Source organism: Mercenaria mercenaria, chromosome 10, assembly GCF_021730395.1.
Source record: "Mercenaria mercenaria strain notata chromosome 10, MADL_Memer_1, whole genome shotgun sequence".
Taxonomy (NCBI): domain Eukaryota; kingdom Metazoa; phylum Mollusca; class Bivalvia; order Venerida; family Veneridae; genus Mercenaria; species Mercenaria mercenaria.
This window is the reverse complement of record NC_069370.1, coordinates 24864289-24889019: the sequence shown is the minus strand read 5'-3', so window position 1 is coordinate 24889019 and position 24731 is coordinate 24864289. Positions and strand designations below refer to the sequence as shown.

Sequence of the window (24731 nt, the reverse complement as noted above, 5' to 3'; positions counted from 1 at the left end):
TCAATAGCTGATAGTTTTATATAATAGCTTCAAATACTGATACATAAGTTATATTCCTATCAAACTGTCACAAAAAATAGTTTTATTTCATAATTGTTTTCTTGAAATTCGAACAGTTTGTAACTAAGGGTCATATTTTTGAACAAGCAAATTCGATGAATTGGTATCCCCTGCCGAAAGGGTTTGTGGTGAGGAATGGCAAAACAGTATATCCAGCAAAAAGTTAAGGATGCTACTAAGAGGCAAATAATTTCATTAGTCAAAATCAATTTAACAGAAAATGAATGCTATTTATTGGTGGGGGGGGGGGCAGTGGGGGGACTGGATGAGGGTACAAAACATCATATGTTGATTATAAATATTGATGGAAAATTAAAAATTAAAAAAAAAAAAAAAAAAAAAAAAAAAAAAATGCGAGGGTGGGGGGAGGGGGAGATGCATGCTTGGGGTGGTGGGCATGACTGGGTGGAGGAGTGAGGTGGGGGAATGGTACAACTTTGTATGTTGATAAATATTCATGGAAGGTTTGAAAAAATATTTAAAAAGGAATGAAAAATTATTTTTTTGGGAGGGGGGGGGGGGGGGCAGATGGGTGACCAAGGCAAGGTGGGGACCAGGTGTGGGTACACAACTTCACATGTTTATAATAAATGTTCATGGAAAAGAATGAAAGAAGTTTAATGAAATTCTACCAATTGGTTGGTTTGAAATGTACAAATCTGTAGATTTTTAAACAATTAAAGGGCAATAACTCTAAGGAAAATTGACCAATTAAAAAAAAACAAGAGCTGTCTCCATAGGATGACACATGCCCCCGATGGCACTTTGAATGAATAGTTATGGCCGATGTTAGAGTTTAGGACCTTTGACCTACGGAGCTGGGTCTTGCGCGCGACACGTCGTCTTACTGTGTCACACATTCATGCGTAGTTATTTTAAAATCCATGCATGAATGACAAAGATATGGACCGGACACGCCCATCAATGCACTATCATGAAAAATGACCTTTAACGTCTAAGTGTGACCTTGACCTTTGAGCTACGGACCTGGGTCTTGTGCACTACACGTCGTCTTACTGTGGTACATATTCATGCCAAGTTATTTGAAAATCCATCCATGGATGACAAAGATATGGACCGGACACGCCCATCAATGCACTATCCTTTAACGTCTAAGTGTGACCTTGACCTTTGAGCTACAACCTGGGTCTTGCGCGCGACATGTCGTCTTACTGTGGTACACATTCATGCCAAGTTATTTGAAAATCCATCCATGGACGACAAAGATATGGACCGGACACGCCCATCAATGCACTATCCTTTAAAGTCTAAGTGTGACCTTGACCTTTGAGCTACGGACCTGGGTCTTGGGCGCGACACGTCGTCTTACTGTGGTACACATTCATGCCAAGTTATTTGAAAATCCATCCATGGATGACAAAGATATGGACCGGACACGCCCATCAATGCACTATCCTTTAATGTCTAAGTGTGACCTTGACCTTTGAGCTACGGACCTGGGTCTTGCGCGCGACACGTCGTCTTACTGTGGTACACATTCATGCCAAGTTATTTGAAAATCCATCCATCGATGACAAAGATATGGACTGGACACGAAAATTGCGGACAGACTGACAGACCGACAGACGGACAGACGGTTCAAAAACTATATGCCTCCCTTCGGGGGCATAAAAAGACAGGCATCATCGAAGTATGTTGCTTCATATTTATTTCAAGTTTCATGAAATTCTACCAGCTTGTTACTGAGAAATTGCTGTAGACGTGGATTTTTCATTAAATCAAAGGCAATAACTCTAATGGAAATTGACCAATCAAAAAAAAACTTGACGGGCATCATCGCAGTATGTTGGTGCATGTTTATTTCAAGTTTTATGAAATTCTACATAATAGTTACTGAGATATGGCTGCGGACGGACATTTTTCATTAAATCAAGGGCAATAACTCTAAGGAAAATTGACCAATCAAAAAAAAAACTTGGGCATCATCGCAGTATGTTGGTTCATGTTTATTTCAAGTTTCATGAAATTCTACCTGCTAGTTACTGAGAAATGGCTGCGGACGGACGCACGCACGCACACGCGGATGCACGGATGTGACGGACGGACAACGCCATTTCAATACCCCCCCTCCCGATTTCATCGGCGGGGGATAAAAATTTAAAATGTGTTTTTTTTAGTTAAAATAAGCATTGGCATTTAAGGTATGTCTATTATGAAATATTTTAACACAATAAATAAACTTATAATACCATGCAGGTTATCAGTGTTATTGACATTTTTGAAAATAAACGAAACGGAAAAAAAAGTAGAACAAAACTTTTGGTCCCAAACTGTACTTCAGTTATTCCATCCGAGTGCCTATGATAACTGATGCATTGATCATAGCCTATTGTTTGTTTTCTATACATCTCTTGCTATACTGTATCTATACACATGTACAATACTGACAGGACATTATGTGAAGGATTATTATTGAATATATGCAGTGGTGTAGCTGTCCATACACTGGCGTTGTTGGCCTTTTTCATTGAAACGGAGGGGTGCAGGAGACTACCTATTCCACAATGGTTCAGGGATGCCTTACTTTTAGCATTTTATATCAGTGGAACAGAACTTCACTAGCTAGTATCAACATTTATATAGATATTCTTGGGGTGTCTGTGTTAGTTCTTTGAGGTCCTTATACTAGTATTTCGGTTGGCTTCAAAATAAGTTTCAGACGTGTGAGCGAATTGATGTTAATTCTGGGGGTGTCAGTGTTAGTTCTGGGCGAGTCAGTATTAGTTCTATGGGTGTCAGTGTAAGTTCTGGAAGCAACTGGGTCAGATGAGATGGTGTCTGGAGTAGTTCTGTTAGGGTATAGGATGCTGGATCGAATTAAAGCAAATGTTGCTCTTAAAATGCATTCTAGGTTCGCTTTAATTGTGTCCTACAAAAGGTAAAAGAACTGCACCAAAGTGGCACTATTTCCATAGAAGTTTGTCTGTATTTCTTTGTCATGTTTACATTGAAGACACATATGTAATATGTCTAAACCACTTGCTTGGTTCTCGACTTACGACAGACGCAGTTGTCTCAATCCTGATGACACTCAATCGATGGACTTAGACTGTCAAGCGGTAACACATCTGATTGAATAATTCATAAGATATAACGATCTGTCTGCTTTCTAGCTTGACTTTCTATGTCCGCTATTTATTTAGTTTAGTGTTTTCTGTGCTTGAAATATTTACAAAAATGAATAAAGCTGTAGATATGTAAGGTTTAGGAAACACATGCAATAAGTGCCAAATATTTATGTAAAAATTTATTTGCTGACACCCTGTACGTATTTTTTTTTCAATTTTAAACACTTTCCAACCTGTGACCAAGTACCATTTTTGCAGCATACGTATATAGTAATTATTTACAAAGGCATGTGAACAATTTTGTTGCATCACTCGGGGGAAATATGTTTAAAACGTAAAAATGATTTATGTTCATATTTTAATAGAAAAGAGAATGAGAAATGTCTACAAAGTCTTCTTTTTTGTTCATAAACTTGTAAAATGAAGTCGCATTTATCAAGAAATGGTCTTCAACTATCGTAACTATGCAATTTCAGAAGTCTATCCCTATGTCACTTTTTCCTTAATCGGATAGGCAATCTGAATAGGAAAATGTCCGAGGCCCGTTCTAAGTCGAAAAAGGGACATAATTTTGTAAAAAAAGCAAAATACAGTTATGGAACATGTGCAATGTAAGTCAGTTTATCACAGTGAATAAGTGTGTGAAGTTTCAATCCATTCCTACAAGCGGTTACTGAGATACCAGCTTACATACAAAACCTTAACCAAATCGGGATGCTGACGCATGGGCGAGTCCAATAGCTCTACTATTCTATGAATAGTCAAGCTAAAAATATACAACAATTTATGTAAGCTCAAAATACCTGGTTGCTCTTAGTTATAAACACCAAGCTATGTAAGCTCAAAATACCTGGTTGCTCCAATTTATACACATCAAGCTATGCAAGCAAAAAAATACCTGGTTGCTCCAATTTATACACATCAAGCTATGTAAGCTCAAAATACCTGGTTGCTCGATGTTTCACACACCAATCTACGTAAGCTCAAAGTACTTGGTTGCTCTATATTATACACACCAATCTATGAAAGCTCAAAATACCTGGTTGCTCAATGTTATAAAAACAACAATCTATGTAAACTCAAGATACCTAGTTGCTCGATGTTATATACACTAATTTATGTAAGCTCAAGATACTTGGTTGTAAAATGAAGTCGCATTTATCAAGAAATGGTCTTCAACTATCGTAACTATGCAATTTCAGAAGTCTATCTATGTAAGCTCAAAATATCTGGTTGATCAAAGTAATATATAACAATCTATGTAAGCTCAAGATACCTGGTTGCTCTATATTATACACACCAATCTACGTAAGCTCAAGATACCTGGTTGCTCAATGTTTTACATACAAATCTATGTAAGCTCAAGATACCTGGTTGCTCAATGTTTTACATACAAATCTATGTAAACTCAAGATACCTGGTTGCTCAATATAATACATACCAATCTATGTAAGCTCAAAATATGTGGTTGCTAAAAGTAATATACAACAATCTATGTAAGCTCAAGATACCTGGTTGCTCAAAGTTATAAACAGCAATCAATGTAAGCTCAAGATATCTTGTTGGTCAAAGATATTTACAACAATTTATGTCAGCTCAAGTTACCTGGTGCTCAAAGTTATAGACATAAATCTATGTAAGCTCAAAATACCTGATTGCCAAAAGATATAGACATAAATCTATGTAAGCTTAAAATACCTGATTGCTAAAAGTTAAAGACATAAATCTATGTAAGCTTTAAATACCTGCTAAAAGTTATATACAGTATTTTCAAACGAACGCCATCCTTCATCATGACAATTTCAGTTGGAGTTACCTTAACCAGCACCAAACCATAATATGTCCATCTTATCACTTTATGTGATAGTCAGCATGATCTTTGACAGAGAAATCTCAAAATTAAGAGCAGTTTATGGAGAATGTTCCTTTTTTAACTGATGGTTGCTGTAATTTACACTTATATTGACTGTCATAAGTCATGATTAATCGCTTTCCCTGAGTAATGTGCCTGCTTTTTGGGCCAAAGATCAAGTCATTCTCAATATAATGTGGGAAAATTTCCTAAAACTATTACAGTGACCTTAACATTTGACCCACTTACCTCAAAACTGCTCATCAACTACCAACTGGCAATGTGCCTGCAAACTTGCAAAGACTGTGGGTCACAGATCAAATAGACCAATACATTTTTAGAGGAAATGGTTTTTGTACTAAAAGTGTCACCATGACCTTTAACCCACTGATCTCAAAATTAAAAGGGGTGATATGACACCTATGAGCAATTTTAGGGTCATAGATTAAAGCATTCTGAAGTTAATGGAATGTAAAACTGTTAACAAGACATATATACAGACAGACGACCTGCATCATCACATATGTCCCTTTGGGCATATTAAATTTGTTGAAGTTTCTCTACAGGCTTTGACAAATATAGGTGAATATACAAATACATTGAAATCTTATTTTGTTTTACATTTAAGTACTGACTAAACTTTTGTACAGAGTATACAAATGTATAATCAAGGAGCCACACAATCAGGTAATGTCAGCCTATATATTTACATTTTGATATTAATGACTTTACATATCAATGACTTTACAAACTTCTCTTGAAAGTTTGACTAAACTGTCAACTAAAAACTCCTAACACATTTGCTTCAAACTATCATTCTTTCAAATCAGGCTCCTATGATTATGATGAAACTACTGTTTAATTCTGTGTAAAGTCTGTTACAAAATTGAAGATATGATGTCCACAAAAATGTATATAGCCATAGAGATAAAATAATTTAAACTAGAAAATGCTTTTGTAAAAAAGCGCATGTCTCCCCCAATGCAAAGTCCTATAGGCAAGAAGTCAATAGGGGTCAGGAGCGAAAGTCAAAGAGACACTGATGGTTGGCTGCAATAGGGATCATCTACTTGGCATGTCCAGTCATCCCGCTAAATTTCAACACTCTTGGCCTAGTGGTTCTCAAGTCATTGTTCAGGCTCCTGTGACCTTGACCTTTGATCAAGTGACCTCAAAATAAATAGGGGTCATCTACTCTGCATGTCCAATCACCCTATTAAGTTTCAACACTGTAGGTCAAGTGGTTCTCAAGTTATTTCCAAAAAATGATTTTACATGAACAGGCCACTGTGACCTTGACCTTTAATAGACTGACCCCAAAATCAATAGGGGTCATCTACTCTGCATGTTCAATCATCCTATGAAGTTTCAACATTCTGGGTCAAGTGGTTCTCAAGTTATTGATCGGAACTGGTTATCAATGTTCAGGCCCCTGTGACCTTGCCCTTTAACGGAGTGACCCCAAAAACAATAGGGTCATTTACTCTGCATGAACAATCATCCTATGAAGTTTCAACATTCTGGGTCGAGAGGTTCTCAAGTTATTGATTGGAAATGGTTTTCCATGTTCAGGCCCCTGTGGCCTTGACCTTTAACAGAGTGACCCTAAAATCGTTAGGGGTCATCTATTCTGCATGACCAATCATCCTATGAAGTTTCATCATTCTGGGTCAAGTGGTTCTCAAGTTACTGACCGGAAATGGTTTTCAATGTTCGGGCCCCTGTGACCTTGACCTTTCACGGAGTGACCCCAAAATTGTTAGGGGTCATCTACTCTGCATGACCAATCATCCTATTAAGTTTCAACATTCTGGGTCAAGTGGTTCTCAAGTTATTGACCGGAAATGGTTTTCAATGTTCAGGCCCCTGTGACCTTGACCTTTAATGGAGTGACCCCAAAATCGATAGGGGTCATCTACTTTGCATGTACAATCATGCTATGAAGTTTCAACATTCTGGGTCAAGTGGTTCTCTAGTTATTGATCGGAAATGGTTTTCCATGTTCAGGCCCCTGTGACCTTGACCTTTGATGGAGTGACCCCAAAATCAATAGGGGTCAATTACTCTTTATGACCAATCATCCTATAAAGTTTCAACATTCTGGGTCAAGTGGTTCTCAAGTTATTGACCGGAAACGGTTTTCAATGTTCAGGCCCCTGTGACCTTAACCTTTGACGGAGTGACCCCAAAATCAATAGGGGTCATCTACTATTCATGACCTATCATCCTATGAAGTTTCAACACTCTGGGTCAAATGGTTCTCTAGTTATTGATCGGAAATGGTTTTCAATGTTCAGGCCCCTGTGACCTTGACCTTTGACGGAGTGACCCCAAAAACAATAGGGGTCGTCTATTCCAGCAGCCCTACAACCCTATGAAGTTTGAAGGTTCTAGGTCAAATGGTTCTCCAGTTATTGCTCGGAAATGAAGTGTAACGTACGGACAGAAGGAAGGACGGACGGACGGACAGGGCAAAAACAATATAATTAAGAGATATAGCTCTGGCAGCAAAATTTGCCTGGTTCAGAAAAGAAGGAAAAGTTCTCTGATATTGACTGTAAAATCATTTACCTTACAGTCTAGTGAAGTCCTTTTAGTATGGCGAAGACCTTGTGGTTTAGTTAAAACTTCACAATCAAGTGAAGACCTTACATTCTGTACAGTCTTGAAAAGACCTTACAGTCTAGTGAAGACCTTAAAATCTGGTAAAACCTTGCAGTCTGGTTAAGTCCTACCAAAATCAATCTAGTGGTTTCTGAAAGTTGTGAAGACCTTACAGTCCAGAAAAGACCTTACAATCTAGTGAAGCCCTTACAGTCTGGTGATGACCTAACAGTCTAGTGAAGACCAAAAGTACAGTCTGGTAAAGTCATAACAGTCTAGTGAAGACCAAAAGTACAGTCTGGTAAAGACATAACAGTCTAGTGAAGACCAAAAGTACAGTCTGGTAAAGACATAACAGTCTAGTGAAGACCAAAAGTACAGTCTGGTAAAGACATAACAGTCTAGTGAAGACCAAAAGTACAGTCTGGTAAAGACATAACAGTCTAGTGAAGACCAAAAGTACAGTCTAGTAAAGACATAACAGTCTAGTGAAGACCAAAAGTACAGTCTGGTAAAGACATAACAGTCTAGTGAAGACCTTACAGTCAAGTGAAGACCCTACAGTCTGGCAAAGACCTTACAGACTTGATAATACCTTCCAGTCTAGTGATGACTTTACTGTCTGGTGAAGACCCTTGTTAAATCCTACCAAAATCAGTCTTGTGGTATTTTAAAGTTGTTCAAGTTTTTCTAGTCTACGTTATGAGTGTCAATCTTTACCAGTAGTTCACCCCAGCAAAGGAATAAAATCCTCACCTGAAAGTGATTTGTGAAACTCAGTGCCAGATCCATTATCAAATGCAGCCTCAACACTTCCATGATTTTTATACGCCTTTTCAGATACCACTTTACACCTGATATCTTGGAATGCATTAGCTATAGCTGAAAGGGAATACACTATATTTTTTACTCTACTATTTTAATAACAAGAGGACCATGATGGTCCTGAATCGCTCACCTCTTCCCACATGACCCAGTTTTGAGTATGACGTTGTTTTTTCTATTATTTGACATAGTGACCTAGTTTTTGAGCTCATGTGACCCAGTTTTGAACTTGACCTAGATGTTATCAAGATAAAAATTCTGACCAATTTTCATGAAAATCCATTGAAAAATATGGTCTCTAGAGAGGTCACAAGGTTTTTCTATTATTTGACCTATTGACCTAGTTTTCGAAGGTACGTGATCCTGTTTTGAACTTTACCTAGATATCATCAAGGTGAACATTCCCACTAATTTTCATGAAGATCTCATGAAAAATATGGCCTCTAGAGAGGTCACAAGGTTTTTTTCTATTATTTGACCTACTGACCTAGTTTTTGATGACACGTGACCCACTTTCAAACTTGATCTAGATATCATCAAGATGAACATTCAGACCAACTTTCATACAGATCCCATGAAAAATATGGCCTCTAGAGAGGTCACAAGGTTTTTTCTATTATTTGACCTACTGACCTAGTTTTTGAAGACACGTGACCCACTTTCAAACTTGATCTAGATATCATCAAGATGAACATTCAGACCAACTTTCATACAGATCCCATGAAAAATATGGCCTCTAGAGAGGTCACAAGGTTTTTCTATTATTTGACCTACTGACCTAGTTTTTGATGGCATGTGACCCACTTTCGAACTTGACCTTGACATCATCAAGGTGAACATTCTGACCAATTTTCATGAACATCTCATGAAATATTTGGCCTCTAGAGAGGTCACAAGGTTTTTCTATTTTTAGACCTACTGACCTAGTTTTTGACCGCATGTGACCCAGTTTCGAACTTGACCTAGATATCATCAAGATGAACATTCAGACCAACTTTCATACAGATCCCATGAAAAATATGGCCTTTAGAGAGGTCACAAGGTTTTTCTATTATTTGACCTACTGACCTAGATTTTGATGGCATGTGAACCAGTTTCGAACCTGATCTAGATATCATCAAGGTGCACATTCTGACCAATTTTCATGAAAATCTTGTGAAATATATGGCCTCTAGAGAGGTCACAAGGTTTTTCTATTTTTAGACCTACTGACCTAGTTTTTGAATGCACGTGACCCAGTTTCGTACTTGACCTAGATATCATCAAGATGAACATTCAGACCAACTTTCATACAAATCCCATGAAAAATATGGCCTTTAGAGAGGTCACAAGGTTTTTCTATTATTTGACCTACTGACCTAGATTTTGATGGCACGTGACCCAGTTTCGAACTTGACCTAGATATCATCAAGGTGAACGTTCTGACCAATTTTCATGAAGATCTTGTGAAATATATGGCCTCTAGAGAGGTCACAAGGTTTTTCTATTTTTAGACCTACTGACCTAGTTTTTGAAGACACGTGACCCAGTTTCGAACTTGACCCAGATATCATCAAGGTGAACGTTCTGACCAACTTTCATGAAGATCTTGTGAAATATATGGCCTCTAGAGAGGTCACAAGGTTTTTCTATTTTAAGACCTACTGACCTAGTTTTTGAAGGCACGTGACCCAGTTTCGAACTTGACCTAGATATCATCAAGTTGAACGTTCTGACCAATTTTCATGCAGATCTTGTCAAATATATGGCCTCTAGAGAGGTCACAAGGTTTTTCTATTTTTATACCTACTGACCTACTTTTTGAAGGCACGTGACCCAGTTTCAAACTTGACCTAGATATCATCAAGATGAACATTCTGACCAACTTTCATAAAGATCCCATGAAAAATGTGACCTCTAGAGTGGTCACAAGCAAAAGTTCACGGACCCACGCACACACGGACGACGGACACCGCACGATCACAAAAGCTCACCTTGTCACTTTGTGACAGGTGAGCTAAAAACAAATCTTTTTTTTTTTGGGTGGGGGGAGGTGGGGGCTTGTCTTTTCAGTTTTTCAAAGTTTTATAAATTATCCATACAAATAATTCTTGCCTAACCCTGTATATGCCATATAATAACAAGATGACAATAAGAGAACCATGTTGGACCTGAGTCACTCCCTAGAGAAAACTGATCCATTAGCAAACAAGAAAGATTCTTGAAACCGGTTTCAATTTTGCAAAACCGTTAATCGCTATCAATCAGTAAACATCACAAGTCGTACTTTATCTTTATATATTTTTAGACCAGCACACAGATCCACAGTAATACTTCTGCTAAAACACATGAACTGATTATAATCAATAGTCTCGGATTTGCCTCTCGTGATATATCTAAAATAAAATACACCAAAATATGACTTATTGATTGTCACATTGCTTGCAATCGATAAAGTCCGTAAGTTCTAATGAAGTCAGCTACTAGAAATACCTTGATACAGTCGTTAGGAAAGAAAACAGCATTTTCAATATGGCTGCCGATTAACCGGTTCGATTTGATTTCAAATGATTAACTGGTTTCAAAATTTTGAAATCGTCCCAGCCCTACTGCACATCTTATAAATGTCCTCCATCATTGTATGCAATTTTCATAAATTCCATGCAGCCATTTCTGAGTTATGAACTGGACAAGAAAATTTGTTAAAAGTATATACTAAAAAAGAAATAAAGGTAGAGTTATGATTAAACAAGAGTGCAAGAATGTCACAATATACCCCTGTCGCAGCAAATTAGCAAATAGCAGCTGTGTTTGCAAATGGAATCTTAACTTTGTGGTTGTTTAGTAATTATTGTAATTCTTTTGTTTTTCTATGTCCACAAAAAAACTCCTTACCAAGTAGTTTTTTCCTACGGTCAATTATAAAAAAGTTACAGTATAGGTTATTTATAGTAACAACTAAGAGAAGTTAATCTTAAATAAGAAAAAAAAAAAAAAAAAAAAAAAAAAAAAAAAAAAATCCAAAAATTTTTTTCAAGTCCACACAAAATTCCTTACCCTGTAGAGATAGGTCAAAATACACCTCAACATTGGATGTAATATGCATGTTGTACTACAGAAAAGTGGTCTCGATTTTTCCCTACGACTAGTAATGAAAAAGTTGCAATATAAGCTATTTATAGTAACAACAAAGGGAAGTAATTCTAAAGAAGGGACCAGTGCATGACACTCTGTCTCATGATGGTGTACAATTGTGCCAAGTTTCATCAAAATCCCTCCATGCATGAAGAAGAAATGCTTCGGACAAAGTCATTCTTGTATCTGACCTTTGGCCTCTAAGTGTGACCTTGACCTTAGACCTAGGGACCTGGTTCTTGCGCAAGACACTCCATCTCGTGGTGGTGAACATTTGTGCCAAGTTATATCAAAATCCCTCCATGCATGAAGAAGAAATGCTCCGGACAAAGTTTTCATTCTTGTATCCTTTGACCTCTAAGTGTGACCTTGACCTTAGTCCTAGGGACCTGGTTCTTGCGCAAGACATTCCGTCTCATGATGGTGAACAATTGTGCCAAGGTACATCAAAATCCCTCCATGCATGAAGAAGATATGCACCGGACAAAGTCATTCTTGAATTTGACCTTTGATCTCTAAGTGTGACCTTGACCTTAGACCAAGGGACCTGGTTCTTGCGCATGACACTCCGTCTCATGATGGTGAACAATTGTGCCAAGTTTCATCAAAATCCTTCCATGCATGAAGAAGAAATGCTCCGGACAGTCATTCTTGAATTTGACCTTTGACCTCAAAGTGTGACCTTGACCTTAGACCTAGGGACCTAGTTCTTGCACATGACACTCCGTTTCATGATGGTGAACAACTGTGCCAAGTTTCATCAAAATCCCTCCATGCATGAAGAAGATATGCTCTGGACAAAGTCTGTGGTCGCCGCCCGCCCGCCAGGGGCATTCCCATAATACATCCCGTTTTTTTAAAACAGGCATATATAAAAGATCATGCTGATCATTTGTATAATGTTATTTTAAAATCCATCCATGCATTAGAAAGTTACTGACCAGACATAAAATCTGGATGGACAAAATAATGAATGTGCTAAACAATGCTGTAATTACTGTATTATGCTCATAATTTCCAATTTCTTAAGAAAATAAAGGGCCACAACTCTGATAAATTGTAAGTCAAAGTTATGGTCCTTGGCAAATACACTTGCCTTATGATAATAAAAAGCATACAAAGCTTAAAATCTATAACTCTTAATATTCAAGTAAAGAGGACATAAATATTTAGACAAGCTCAAGAAGTTCTAAATGGAGAAGAATACAAACCAAAAATGTGCTTTCTAGTGTAAATAATCATCTTCTATAACAACTGATCAACTTTAGAAAGGCCCATGCTAAGTTGCTTCTGACCATGTTTTGAAAAACAGCAGTTATAAAACAGCATTTCAAGGGTTTCTCTATTTTTAGCTCTACTTGCCCCCTAAATTCAGTCTGACAGTTTTGTATAAAGCAGGGAAAAATTCATAAAATTAAAAAGGTTTCTCACAAATTAGTTGAAGAACCATCAAGTGGTTCATGAAAAGAACCAAATGATATATTAAAAATGCCAAAACTAGATGCCCACGGGCAACATGTCGAGCCTGCCAGCTGTCAAAAGGACTAATATTTATGATACTATTAAAAGAATGCTTTAAAGTCTTGGTGGCCACAGCAGCAATCATTTCTGCCAAGTTATTTAAGAACATCTCCATCCATGGCTAAGTTAAAGCCCAAACAAGAGAAATTGCATCAACTTTTGACCTTTGACCCCTAAGTGTGACCTTCACCTTTCAACAACTTACGCCTGATAGCCTGGAAAAGGATATGACCTTTGACCTCTAAGTATGACCTTGACCTTTAAGCTACCAGTTGCACATAACACATCATCTTATCCAGGCAAACATCTGTGCCAAAGTATTTAAGAATCTCTCAATCCATGGCTGAGTTACAGCCCGGACAAGCAAAACAACACTAAGTTTTGACCTTTGACCTCAAAGTATGACCTTGAGCTTTAAGGTACCAATCTGGTTCTTGCATGTGACACACCATGTCATTAAGGCAAACATATGTGCCAAGTTATTTAGGAACCCCTTGATAAATGGATAAGTTACAACTTGGACGGACACACTACAACTATGTAGAGCTCGCCGCCAGTGGGTTCAACAACAAGAGGACCATGATGGTCCTGAATCGCTCACCTCTTCCCACATGACCCAGTTTTGAGTATGACGTCGTTTTTTCTATTATTTGACATAGTGACCTAGTTTTTGAGCTCATGTGACCCAGTTTTGAACTTGACCTAGATATTATCAAGATAAAAATTCTGACCAATTTTCATGAAGATCCACTGAAAAATATGTTCTCTAGAGAGGTCACAATGTTTTTCTATTCTTTGACCTATTGACCTAGTTTTCGAAGGTACGTGACCCTGTTTTGAACTTTATCTAGATATCATCAAGGTGAAAATTCAGATCAATTTTCATGAAGATCCATTGAAAAATACGGCCTCTAGAGAGGTCAAAAGATTTTAATAATTTTAGACCTACTGACCTAGTTTTTGACTGCAGTTGATCCAGTTTCAAATTTGACCTAGATATCATCAAGATGAACATTCAGACCAATTTTCATACAGATCCCATGAAAAGTATGGCCTCTAGAGAGGTCACAAGGTTTTTTTATTATTTGACCTACTGACCTAGTTTTGTAAGGCATGTGACCCAGTTTCAAACTTGACCTAGATATCATCAAGGTGAACATTCTGACCAATTTTTATGGAGATCCATTCACAAGTATGGCCTCTAGAGAGGTGACAAGGTTTTTCTATTTTTAGACCTACTGACCTAGTTTTTGATCGCACATGACCCTGTTTCGAACTTGACCTAGATATCATCAAGATAAACATTCAGAACAATTTTCATACAGATCCCATAAAAAATATGGCCTTTAGAGAGGTCACAAGGTTTTTCTATTATTTGACCTACTGACCTAGTTTTTGGCGGCACGTGACCCACTTTCGAACTTGACCTAGAGATCATCAAGATGAAAATTCAGACCAACTTTCATACAGATCCCATGAAAATTATGGCCTCTAGAGAGGTCACAAGGTTTTTCTATTATTTGACCTACTGACCTAGTTTTTGAAGGCACGTGACCCACTTTCGAACTTGACCTAGATATCATCAAGGTGAACATTCTGACCAAATTTCATGAAGATCTCATGAAATATATGGCCTCTAGAGAGGTCACAAGGTTTTTCTATTTTTAGAACTACTGACCTAGTTTTTGACCGCACGTGACCCAGTTTCGAACTTGACCTAGATATCATCAAGATGAACATTCAGACCAACTTTCATACAGATCCCATGAAAAATATGGCCTTTAGAGAGGTCACAAGGTTTTTCTATTATTTGACCTACTGGCCTAGTTTTAGATGGCACATGACCCAGTTTCAAACTTGACCTAGATATCATCAAGGTGAACGTTCTGACCAATTTTCATGAAGATATTGTGAAATATATGGCCTCTAGAGAGGTCACAAGGTTTTTCTATTTTTAGACCTACTGACCTAGTTTTTGAAGGCACGTGACCCAGTTTCGAACTTGACCTAGATATCATCAAGATGAATATTCTGACCAACTTTCATAAAGATCCCATGAAAAATGTGACCTCTAGACTGGTCACAAGCAAAAGTTTACGGACAGACGGACGCATGCACGCACGGACTGACGACGGACACCGCGCGATCACAAAATCTCACCTTGTCACTTTGTGACAGGTGAGCTAAAAATGACGGCTTGCGGGCTGGGTGTGCTAAAAAAAATACTGAAGATTTTACATGGTTGCATGGACACTGAAATAATTTAATGCTTCACTTTTTTAAGGGCATTAAAATATATAATAAATATGTATTCAATCAATGCTAAAAATATAATATACCACAAATGTGACCAGTTTGTGCAAGTTCTGCCTACCTGCATGTGCAACATACAATGATGACTCTGATGTATACATTGCACTTTCTGGGTCCATACCCACTTGACTTCCACTGACAAACCAGTCAACAACAGGAAGAAATCCATGATCCCCAGCACTTAGACAATCCAGTCTGAAATCCTCTCCCTTCCTGACAAAGGTGGTTTGCTCCTCAGCTGCAAAAGGCATGTTAATATCTTTCAAAATAGGGTCATCATGGTTGTCCACCTCAGTTTCAGTTTGCTAAAATGTTTTTTGTAGATGGTCAAAATGGAAAATAACTGAGAAATTATTTTGAAGTGCTAGTATCACACTGACAATAAAATTGTTAAAGCTTTTAATAAGTGAAACAAATATAGGCAGGTATTGTGTGTGTGTGTGGGGGGGGGGGGGGGGGGGGGGGGGGCATCTAAAGGGATGATGACACAGGTTACTATGACACAGTATCAAGAAAAAGTTTAAAAAAATTTAGTTTCAGAATGGGGGTAAAGAAGAGTTGGGGGTAACAAGAGCAGAGTGGGGGCTGATGACATGATACTTAGAGACAATATCAAGCAACAAAAGAAACTACATTAGAAATTGTAACAGAGTTTTCAACCACCCCCACCCATGGACATTTTTCACAAAACATATTCATGCCGAAACAACATCTTCTTTGATGTAAGAAAAATTTCTATCAATCATTATTATATAAAGTAGTTCATTTATTATATATATTATATTATTCATGAAGAGTTTTGGGTCCAGAGACCACTTAAGGAGAAGTAATTATTACACAAATGACATGCAACACTAAAGAAATTTCATACCAGTGCTGGTCATTGCATAGAGCTGTACAGAATAACTATTTGTTTGTTTTGGGGTTAACGCTGTTTTTCAGCAGTATTTCAGTAATGTAATGGCAGGCAGTTAATCTAACTAGTGTTCCTGGATTCTGTACCAGTACAAACCTGTTCTTTGCAAGTAACTGCCAACTTCCCCATATGAATCAGAGGTACAATGCTGCATTTACCTATATATACAAATAATTTATAACTTATGCTTGGTTTGCAATCTAGAAATCTACAATTATTAACAGCTTTTTCATATTTATCAATACCAATCATCTAATTTTAAATATAATTTCATTTTTCAATTAGTGGGAAAATTAAAGAAAATCACATGTATTGTACTTTATCACATAAAAGTAATTTCATGTACCAACAATGGAAGAAAGTTAAACTGGATGTCTGTGACCTTGACCATTCAAAGATGTGTCGTGATATTGCACACAGCACATTGTCTTGTAATGGTGAATATGTAAAGCTATTTGAATATACATCAATGCACAAAACAAGAGGTCCATGAAGGCCCTGTATCGCTCACCTGACTTATTGACCTAAAGATCATCAAGATTAACATTCTGACCACGTTTCATTAAGATATGGTCATAAATGTGGCCTCTTGCGTGTTAACAAGCTTTTCCTTTGATTTGACCTGGTGACCTATTTTTTCACTATACATGATCCAGATTCAAACTGGACCTTGAGATCATTAAGATCAACATTCTGACCAAGTTTCATGAAGATACAGTCATAATGTGACCCCTACAGTGTTAACAAGCTTTTCCTTTGTTTTGACCTTGTGACCTAGTTTTTTATCCCAGATGACCCAATATCGAACTCATCCAAGATTTTATTTAGGGTAACATTCTGACCAAGTTTCATAAAGACTGGGCCAAAATTGTGACTTCTAGAGTGTTAACAAGCTTTCCCTTTTATTTGACCTGTTGACAGGGTTCATACAGCCAGACTGACAAAAAATTCAAGGGGTTTTCAAGGAGTTTTCAAGGACTTTTATTACGTTTTCAAGGATAAGCAAAAAATTGAATCAAAGGCCTGAAGGGCCTGAGTCGGCTAATGATTGATGTACTGACAGTATAGTCTACCAGTTTCAGTTTGTTTTTAGTTTTTTTCTTAAAATTTCATAACACAGCTCGATATTTACCCAAAATATTATATCCGGATACGATTACACTTTTCTCCAGTTTCAACAATATATTTTACAAATTGTGATGATACGAAGACATTTAGCAGCAATTGGCAGCATCTGACATTGAAGTTTACGGTTAAATTACCTCTTATTTAAATCTTTTCATAAAAAAGTTGCTTCGTTTCGAGAAAGCAGCCAAACATAGACGATCTACTTTCGATTTCAAAAACTACAAGAAAATACAATTTAATGTTTCGCCGATTTGTTTATTTCTCGAAAAATAAAAATTAAAATCATTTTTAATATCAGTAGTAACTAAACAAACCAGTAAGAGCTTCTATTTCCGATAATTTATCAGTTTACTGACTGCAAAATTCAACCCACGCAAAGTTTATAGAAATCATACAATGCGTGTTTACGTTCAATGTGGGAGAATTAAGGCTGATCGGCTATGTTACCTAACGCATCCAGACGATGCAGATTTTGTTTTTAAAAAAGCATTGTGTGCGTTTCTGTAATTTTATATACGTTTTATACGCTTAGAAATTATTAGACATGCGTATTTGCATTATTTCTATACGTAATTTACGCTAATACGCATCTTATCTGGAGCCCTGTGGAACTATTTTTTGTCTTTCGCTGGATGTTACCAAAGCTTTGTAAGCCTGCGCAATTCTTAAAATGCACATTTATGCTTAATGAGTTACATTCGAGTATTGCACAATTACAAGTCATAAATAAGACAGATTACATCGTATATTGGTCATAGCTAAGGGAATTGACACAACTTAACTTCATTCATGCAGTGAACTGTTTGAAGTTTGAGAAATCTAATGGAACTACATCCCTTCACGTGTTATTTGGTCCATTTAGAGAATCGCTGAACAGCAAGGACTCGTCAAAAGGCTTTCAGCCTTTAGCCGACTCAACAAGCACTTATTACACAGGAAATGACTGGCTTACAATTGGTGAACACTTCTTACATCCAAAATGACTATCACGTGATATAAGTTTTTCTATAAAGTTCCAATTTGCAATTGATCAACACTTTATCACACACAAAATGACTGGCAAACAATTGATCAACACTTCTTACATCAACAGCGACTTATCATGTCATATAAGATCAAGTTTTAGGTGCCTCTGGCTGCTGGGGGCGAAGGTGGAATAGTAAACACATCAAGAGTGGCTGTGGGTGACCTTCGATCTGGTACATTTTTCTTGTGCTTCTCAGACTTGACGTGCGATTTCAGCGCCGATTCACCCATTGAACTAATGTCAATAACTTTGTTACAATATTTGCACATGGCTTTCAGTTTGTTTTCGTGCTCGACCAGCCATGGATAGGATACAAGCCGCTTTTTGTTGAAAATACACGACATTTTCTTCAATATCTGTAACGGAAATGGTGTCCGTAATTTTTACACGTCGTAATTTTCCTAGTCTCAGTCTATTTAAAACCCGTATCGTACGGTACACATAGGTTATGTAGACATAAAACATGGCGATGCGTACATATAACAAAGCGTCTTTTACGATCTATTTTTATTAAGCTGACCAAAATTTCTGAAGAAGGAACTTCAAGGACTTTTATCATAAAATCAAGCACTTTTCAAGCAGTTTTCAAGGCAAGTAACGAATTCAAGGAGTTTTAAGGAGGTTTTTGCAAATTCAAGCACTTTTCATCTAGCAGCTTGAAATTCAAGGAGTTTTACCCCAGATGACTCAATATCGAATTCATCCATGATTTTATTGCGGGTAACATTCTGACCAAGTTTCATTAAGATTGGGCCAAAATTGTGACCTCTAAAGTGTTAACAAGCTTTTCCTTTGATTTAACCTGGTGACCTAGTTTTTGACCTCAGATGACCCAGTATTGAACTCGTCCAAGATTTTATTGAGGGTAACATTCTGACCAAGTTTCATTAAATTTAGGACAAAGTTGTGACCTCTAGAGTGTTTACAAGCTTTTCCTTTGATCTGACCTAGTGACCAAGTTTTTAACCCCAGATGACCCAATATCAAATTTTTCCAAGATTTTATTGAGGGTAACATTATGACCAAGTTTCATTAAGATTGGGCCAAAATTGTGGCCTCTAGAGTGTTAACAGTAAAATTGTTGACGACGGACGGATGACGGATACAGGGCTATCACAAAAGCTCACCTTGAACTAAAAATTAAAGACCAGACAAAAACAAGAGCTGTCCGTAAGACAGCCAAGCTCGACTATTCGAAATATTGTCACAGAAGCAGGAAATTATTACCCAAAATGTTAAATATCAAAAGAGTTTTAAGTTCGAAAGGGGACATAATTTGACCAAAATACATATCAGAGTTATGGGACTTGATGTTATCAACTAGTTTTATAACCCCGAAGAAACATGTTAAGTTTCAATTCAATATCTGCATTAGTTTTGGGGATAATAACTTGCATGTTAAACTTTAACCAGAATTTTCTAAGTCCAAAAGGGGGGCACAATTTGCTCAAAATACATGTTAAGAGTTATGGAACTTGACCCAGTGAGGTTGGTAATTGACCTTGAAAAAGAATAAATAAGTTTCAAAGCTATATGCCTTTTGGTAATAGCTGTATGTACTTGCACGCAAAACTTTAACCAGGATTTTCTAAGTCCAAAAGGGGGCATAATTTGCCCAAAATACATGTCAGAGTTATAGGACTTGGTGCTATCAACTAGTTTTATAACCCCGAAGACACATGTGAAGTTTCAATTTAATATCTGTAGTAGTTTTGGAGATAGTTACTTGCATGTAAAACTTTAACCAGAATTTTCTAAGTCCAAAAGGGGGTATAATTTGCCCAAAATACGTGTCAGAGTTATGGGACTTGACCCAGTGAGGTAGGTAATTGACCTAGAAAAAGAAAAAGTAAGTTTCAAATCTATATGCCTTTTAGTAATAGCTGTATGTACTTGCACGCAAAACTTTAACCAGAATTTTCTAAGTCCAAAAGGGGGCATAATTTGGCCAAAATACATGTCAGAGTTATGGGGCTTGACCCAGTGAGGTAGGTAATTGATCTAGAAAAAGAAAAAATAAGTTTCAAATCTATATGCCTTTTAGTAATAGCTGTATGTACTTGCACGCAAAACTTTAACCAGAATTTTCTAAGTCCAAAAGGGGGCATAATTTGGCCAAAATGAAGGTCAGAGTTATGGGACTTGGTGCTATCAACTAGTTTTATAACCCCGAAGACACATGTGAAGTTTCAATTCAATATCTGCATTAGTTTTGGAGATAGTAACTTGCATGTAAAACTTTAACCAGAATTTTCTAAGTCCAAAAGGGGGCATAATTTGCTCAAAATACATGTCAGAGTTATGGGACTTGACCCAGTGAGGTAGGTAATTGATCTAGAAAAAGAAAAAATAAGTTTCAAATCTATATGCCTTTTGGTAATAGCTGTATGTACTTGCACGCAAAACTTTAACCAGAATTTTCTAAGTCCAAAAGGGGGCATAATTTGGCCAAAATGAAGGTCAGAGTTATGGGACTTGGTGCTATCAACTAGTTTTATAACCCCGAAGACACATGTGAAGTTTCAATTCAATATCTGCATTAGTTTTGGAGATAGTAACTTGCATGTAAAACTTTAACCAAAATTTTCTAAGTCCAAAAGGGGGCATAATTTGCTCAAAATACATGTCAGAGTTATGGGACTTGACCCAGAGAGGTTGGTAATTGACCTAGAAAAAGAATAAATAAGTTTCAAAGCTATATGCCTTTAAATGATAGCTGTATGTACTTGCATGCAAAAACTTAACCAAGGTGTGACGCCGACGCCGACGCCGACGCCAGGGTGAGTAGAATAGCTAGACTATTCTTCGAATAGTCGAGCTGATAATTACAAGTCTTATACCTCCAAGTGTGACCTTGAATCTGAGCCAGCCATCTGTGTCTTACATTGGACAAATCAATTATAGTGAATGTTTGTGCTGAGCTACTTAATACAGATAACCATTATTATAGGGTAGCTTTTAAACTTTATGATATTGATGGATGAATGTACATGTATGCAAAATGAATTACACTGATTTATTCTCCTGGTAAAATCATTTCAAATCGAGTTTGTTTTTAAAGTGTGTTTGTCGTTAAAATTGTGCTACTGATACTATTATTGTTGTAGATACTGTGTTTTAACATTTATGTAGAAGGCCATATTGGAAATAAGTTGTATGTATACTATGTACTCTTAATATGTCACCTTCTTAAAATAAAGTTATTATTATTATTATTATTATTATTATGATACAAGGTTATTTTTTTCTAATTTTAACTTAAGATTTTTCTATTTTTAGCTCTAGTAGCGCTCTACAGGGACCAAACATCCCAATTTGAACAAACCTGGAAGAGGGTCTTACAAAGGCATTCCTATTTTTAGCTCTAGCAGCCCCTAGAAGGGCCAAATATCCCATGAAGCTTCAAGCTTTTTCCATTTCTAGCTCTAGCAGTCCCTAAAAAAAGAGCCAAGTGCATCCATTTGAACAAATTTGAGAGGACTTCAAAATTATGTCACAAAGTTTCATGAAGATCCATCAAGCAGTTCATGAGAAGATCATTTAAAGGTATTCCTAATTCAGCTATGCTGTTCCCGAAATGGGACTAAGGCTCCTCATTTTATCAAATTTGAAAGAGGTCCATATAGAGATGATAGAGACTAAGTTTGGTGAAGATAAGTCAAGCAGTTCATGAGAAGAAGTCCTGTAAAGGTATTTCTATTTTTAGTTGTAGCAGTGTATAACAAGAGCTGTCAGTGGACAGTGCGCTCGACTATTCTCAGTGCTTGATAGTATAATATAAGCAATGAGTAAAACTTTAACATTACAATAAGCATATTCTAAGCCGAAAAGGGGCCATCATTCATTCAAAATGCTTGATAGAGTTGCCTCCTCCTTTTTACAGACTGGGGTCATGATGGTAAACAAGTATGTAAAATATCAAAGCAATATCTCAAAGGACTTTGAAAATATTTGGGGTAGTACGCAAACTTTAACATTTATCCTAAGTCGAAAAGGGGCCATAATTCTGTCAAAATGCTTGATAGAGTTGCCTCCTCCTTTTTACAGACTGGGGTCATGATGGTAAACAAGTATGTAAAATATGAAAGCAATATGTCAATGGACTTTGAAAATATTTGGGGTGATACGCAAACTTTAACATTTATCCTAAGTCAAAAAGGGGCCATAATTCAGTCAAAATGCTTGATAGAGTTGCCTCCTCCTTTTTACTGACTGGGGTCATGATGGTAAACAAGTATGCAAAATATGAAAGCAATATGTCAATGGACTTTGAAAATATTTGGGGTGGTACGCAAACTTTAACATTTGTGTGACGCCCACGCTCACGCTCACGCCGACGCCGGGGCGAGTAGGATAGCTCCCCTATTCTTCGAACAGTCAAGCTAAAAATGGACTGAGAGCTAATTATACTAATAGCTCACCTAGAACCTTTAGTTTAGGTGAGCTAAAAATGTCACTAGGCAGTGGACTTTTGTAACTGTTACAATTTTTTATGCAAATCAAGAGTCAGCATGAAGCAATGTGATATAGAATCATGTTTTCTTTAACCAACATTTTACCTTCAACAACAAAAAGCTGTGTGCTGACAGTAACATCTCTACCATTTCCTGTTATATGACAGGTATAGTTCCCTGCATCCTGCTTAGTCACATCTGGTATGTTGAACACTCTACTTGTGAAGTTCCCTTTTTGTTTATCAGGACCACTCCTTGTAAATTTCAGAACTCCATTATGTTCAGCAAAAAATGCGATGTTGAGATAGTTCAAACTTGTATAGCCTGCAGGAGACCTACACTCAAACTGTACATCATCTCCCTCCTTCTTCACACAATCTGTTGGCTTAAAATATCCTTGCATGTCATCTGAAATGTACCATACATGATAAACTTCACAATTCAAATGAATATCTTTAACAATCATTGCCTGAAAAATATATTATGCTCTCCACATAAAATACAACAATTTAAAAGCTAAATTTCAAATTAAGAAAACAGTTTTTAGCACTGGAGATCTCAAGGAGTGTACACATTAGTGAAGCTGTTCTATAAAATGTCAAAAATGTCTGCAATTATTATGGAAATCTCAGTCAGTGTACACATTAGTGAAGTTGTTCTGAAGTTGTCAAAGATGTCTGTTACCATTATGCAGCTCTCAGCTGGCCAAAGTTTTTTCCGGTGCACAAATCTATGCATGTGGTCCAAATTTGAAGGCTGTAGCTACAGAATTGTGAAAGTAGGTCACTAGGTCAAAATCAAGGTCAACTCATGTCAAGGTTCATCTTGCCACTCAAAACTATACATGTGGTCCAAATTTAAATGTTGTAGGTTATTGACAAGAAGATTTTAAGAGCTTTTCCCTATATAAGTCTATACAAACCATGTGACCCCCGGGGCGGGGCGATCTTTGATCCTAGGGGGATAATTTGAACAAATTTGGTAGAGAACCACTAGATGATGCTACATTACAAATATCAAAGCCCTAGGCTTTGTGGTTTGGACAAGAAAATTTTCAAAGTTTTTCCCTACATAAGTCTATGTAAACCATATGACCCCCAGAGCGGGGCCATATTTGACCCAAGGGAAATAATTTGAATCATCTTGGTAGAGGACCACTAGATGATACTTCATACCAAATATCAAAGCCCTAGGCTCTGTGGTTTTGGACAAGAAGATTTTCAAAGTTTTTCCCTATATAAATCTATGTAAATCATAAAAATAAACAAAGGGCCATAACTCACTCAAAAATTGTTGAACCAGTCTGATTTTCAGAAGGACACAACTAGGCTATCAATACATCATTCTGACAAAGTTTGGTCAAATTCCCCGCCCCCCAGTAGTTTCTGAGGAGATGCGATATTGAGAAATTGTTAACGGATAGACGGACCACGGACGCAGAGTGATTTGAATAGCCCACCATCTGATGACGGTGGCCTAAAAATGTCTGTTATCATGTAAGTCTCAGTGAGTGCAGATATTAGTGAACTTGTTCTGAAATGTTAACAAGAGGACCATGATGGTCCTGAATCGCTCACCTCTTCCCACATGACCCAGTTTTGAGTATGACGTTGTTTTTTCTATTATTTGACATAGTGACCTAGTTTTTGAGCTCATGTGACCCAGTTTTGAATCTGACCTAGATATTATCAAGATAAAAATGCTGACCAGTTTTCATGAAGATCCATTGAAAAATATGGTCTCTAGAGAGGTCACAAGGTTGTTCTATTATTTGACCTATTGACCTAGTTTTCGAGGGTACGTGATCCTGTTTTGAACTTTCCCTAGA

The 24731-nt window shown here is 37.1% G+C and overlaps 1 protein-coding gene across 2 annotated transcripts in view; it reads right to left on the bottom strand.

The window, feature by feature from the left end:
• LOC123560873 (uncharacterized) overlaps positions 1-24731 on the bottom strand; it is a 73554-nt gene that overhangs the window by 23975 nt on the left and 24848 nt on the right. For both annotated transcript variants that reach the window (XM_053552539.1, XM_053552537.1), the window contains 3 exons: positions 23009-23311; positions 15440-15616; positions 8362-8487 (listed from right to left, as the gene is read on the bottom strand). In XM_053552539.1, coding sequence (XP_053408514.1) covers positions 8362-8487; positions 15440-15616; positions 23009-23311 — 606 coding nt within the window. The remainder of the gene's footprint in view (positions 1-8361; positions 8488-15439; positions 15617-23008; positions 23312-24731) is intronic.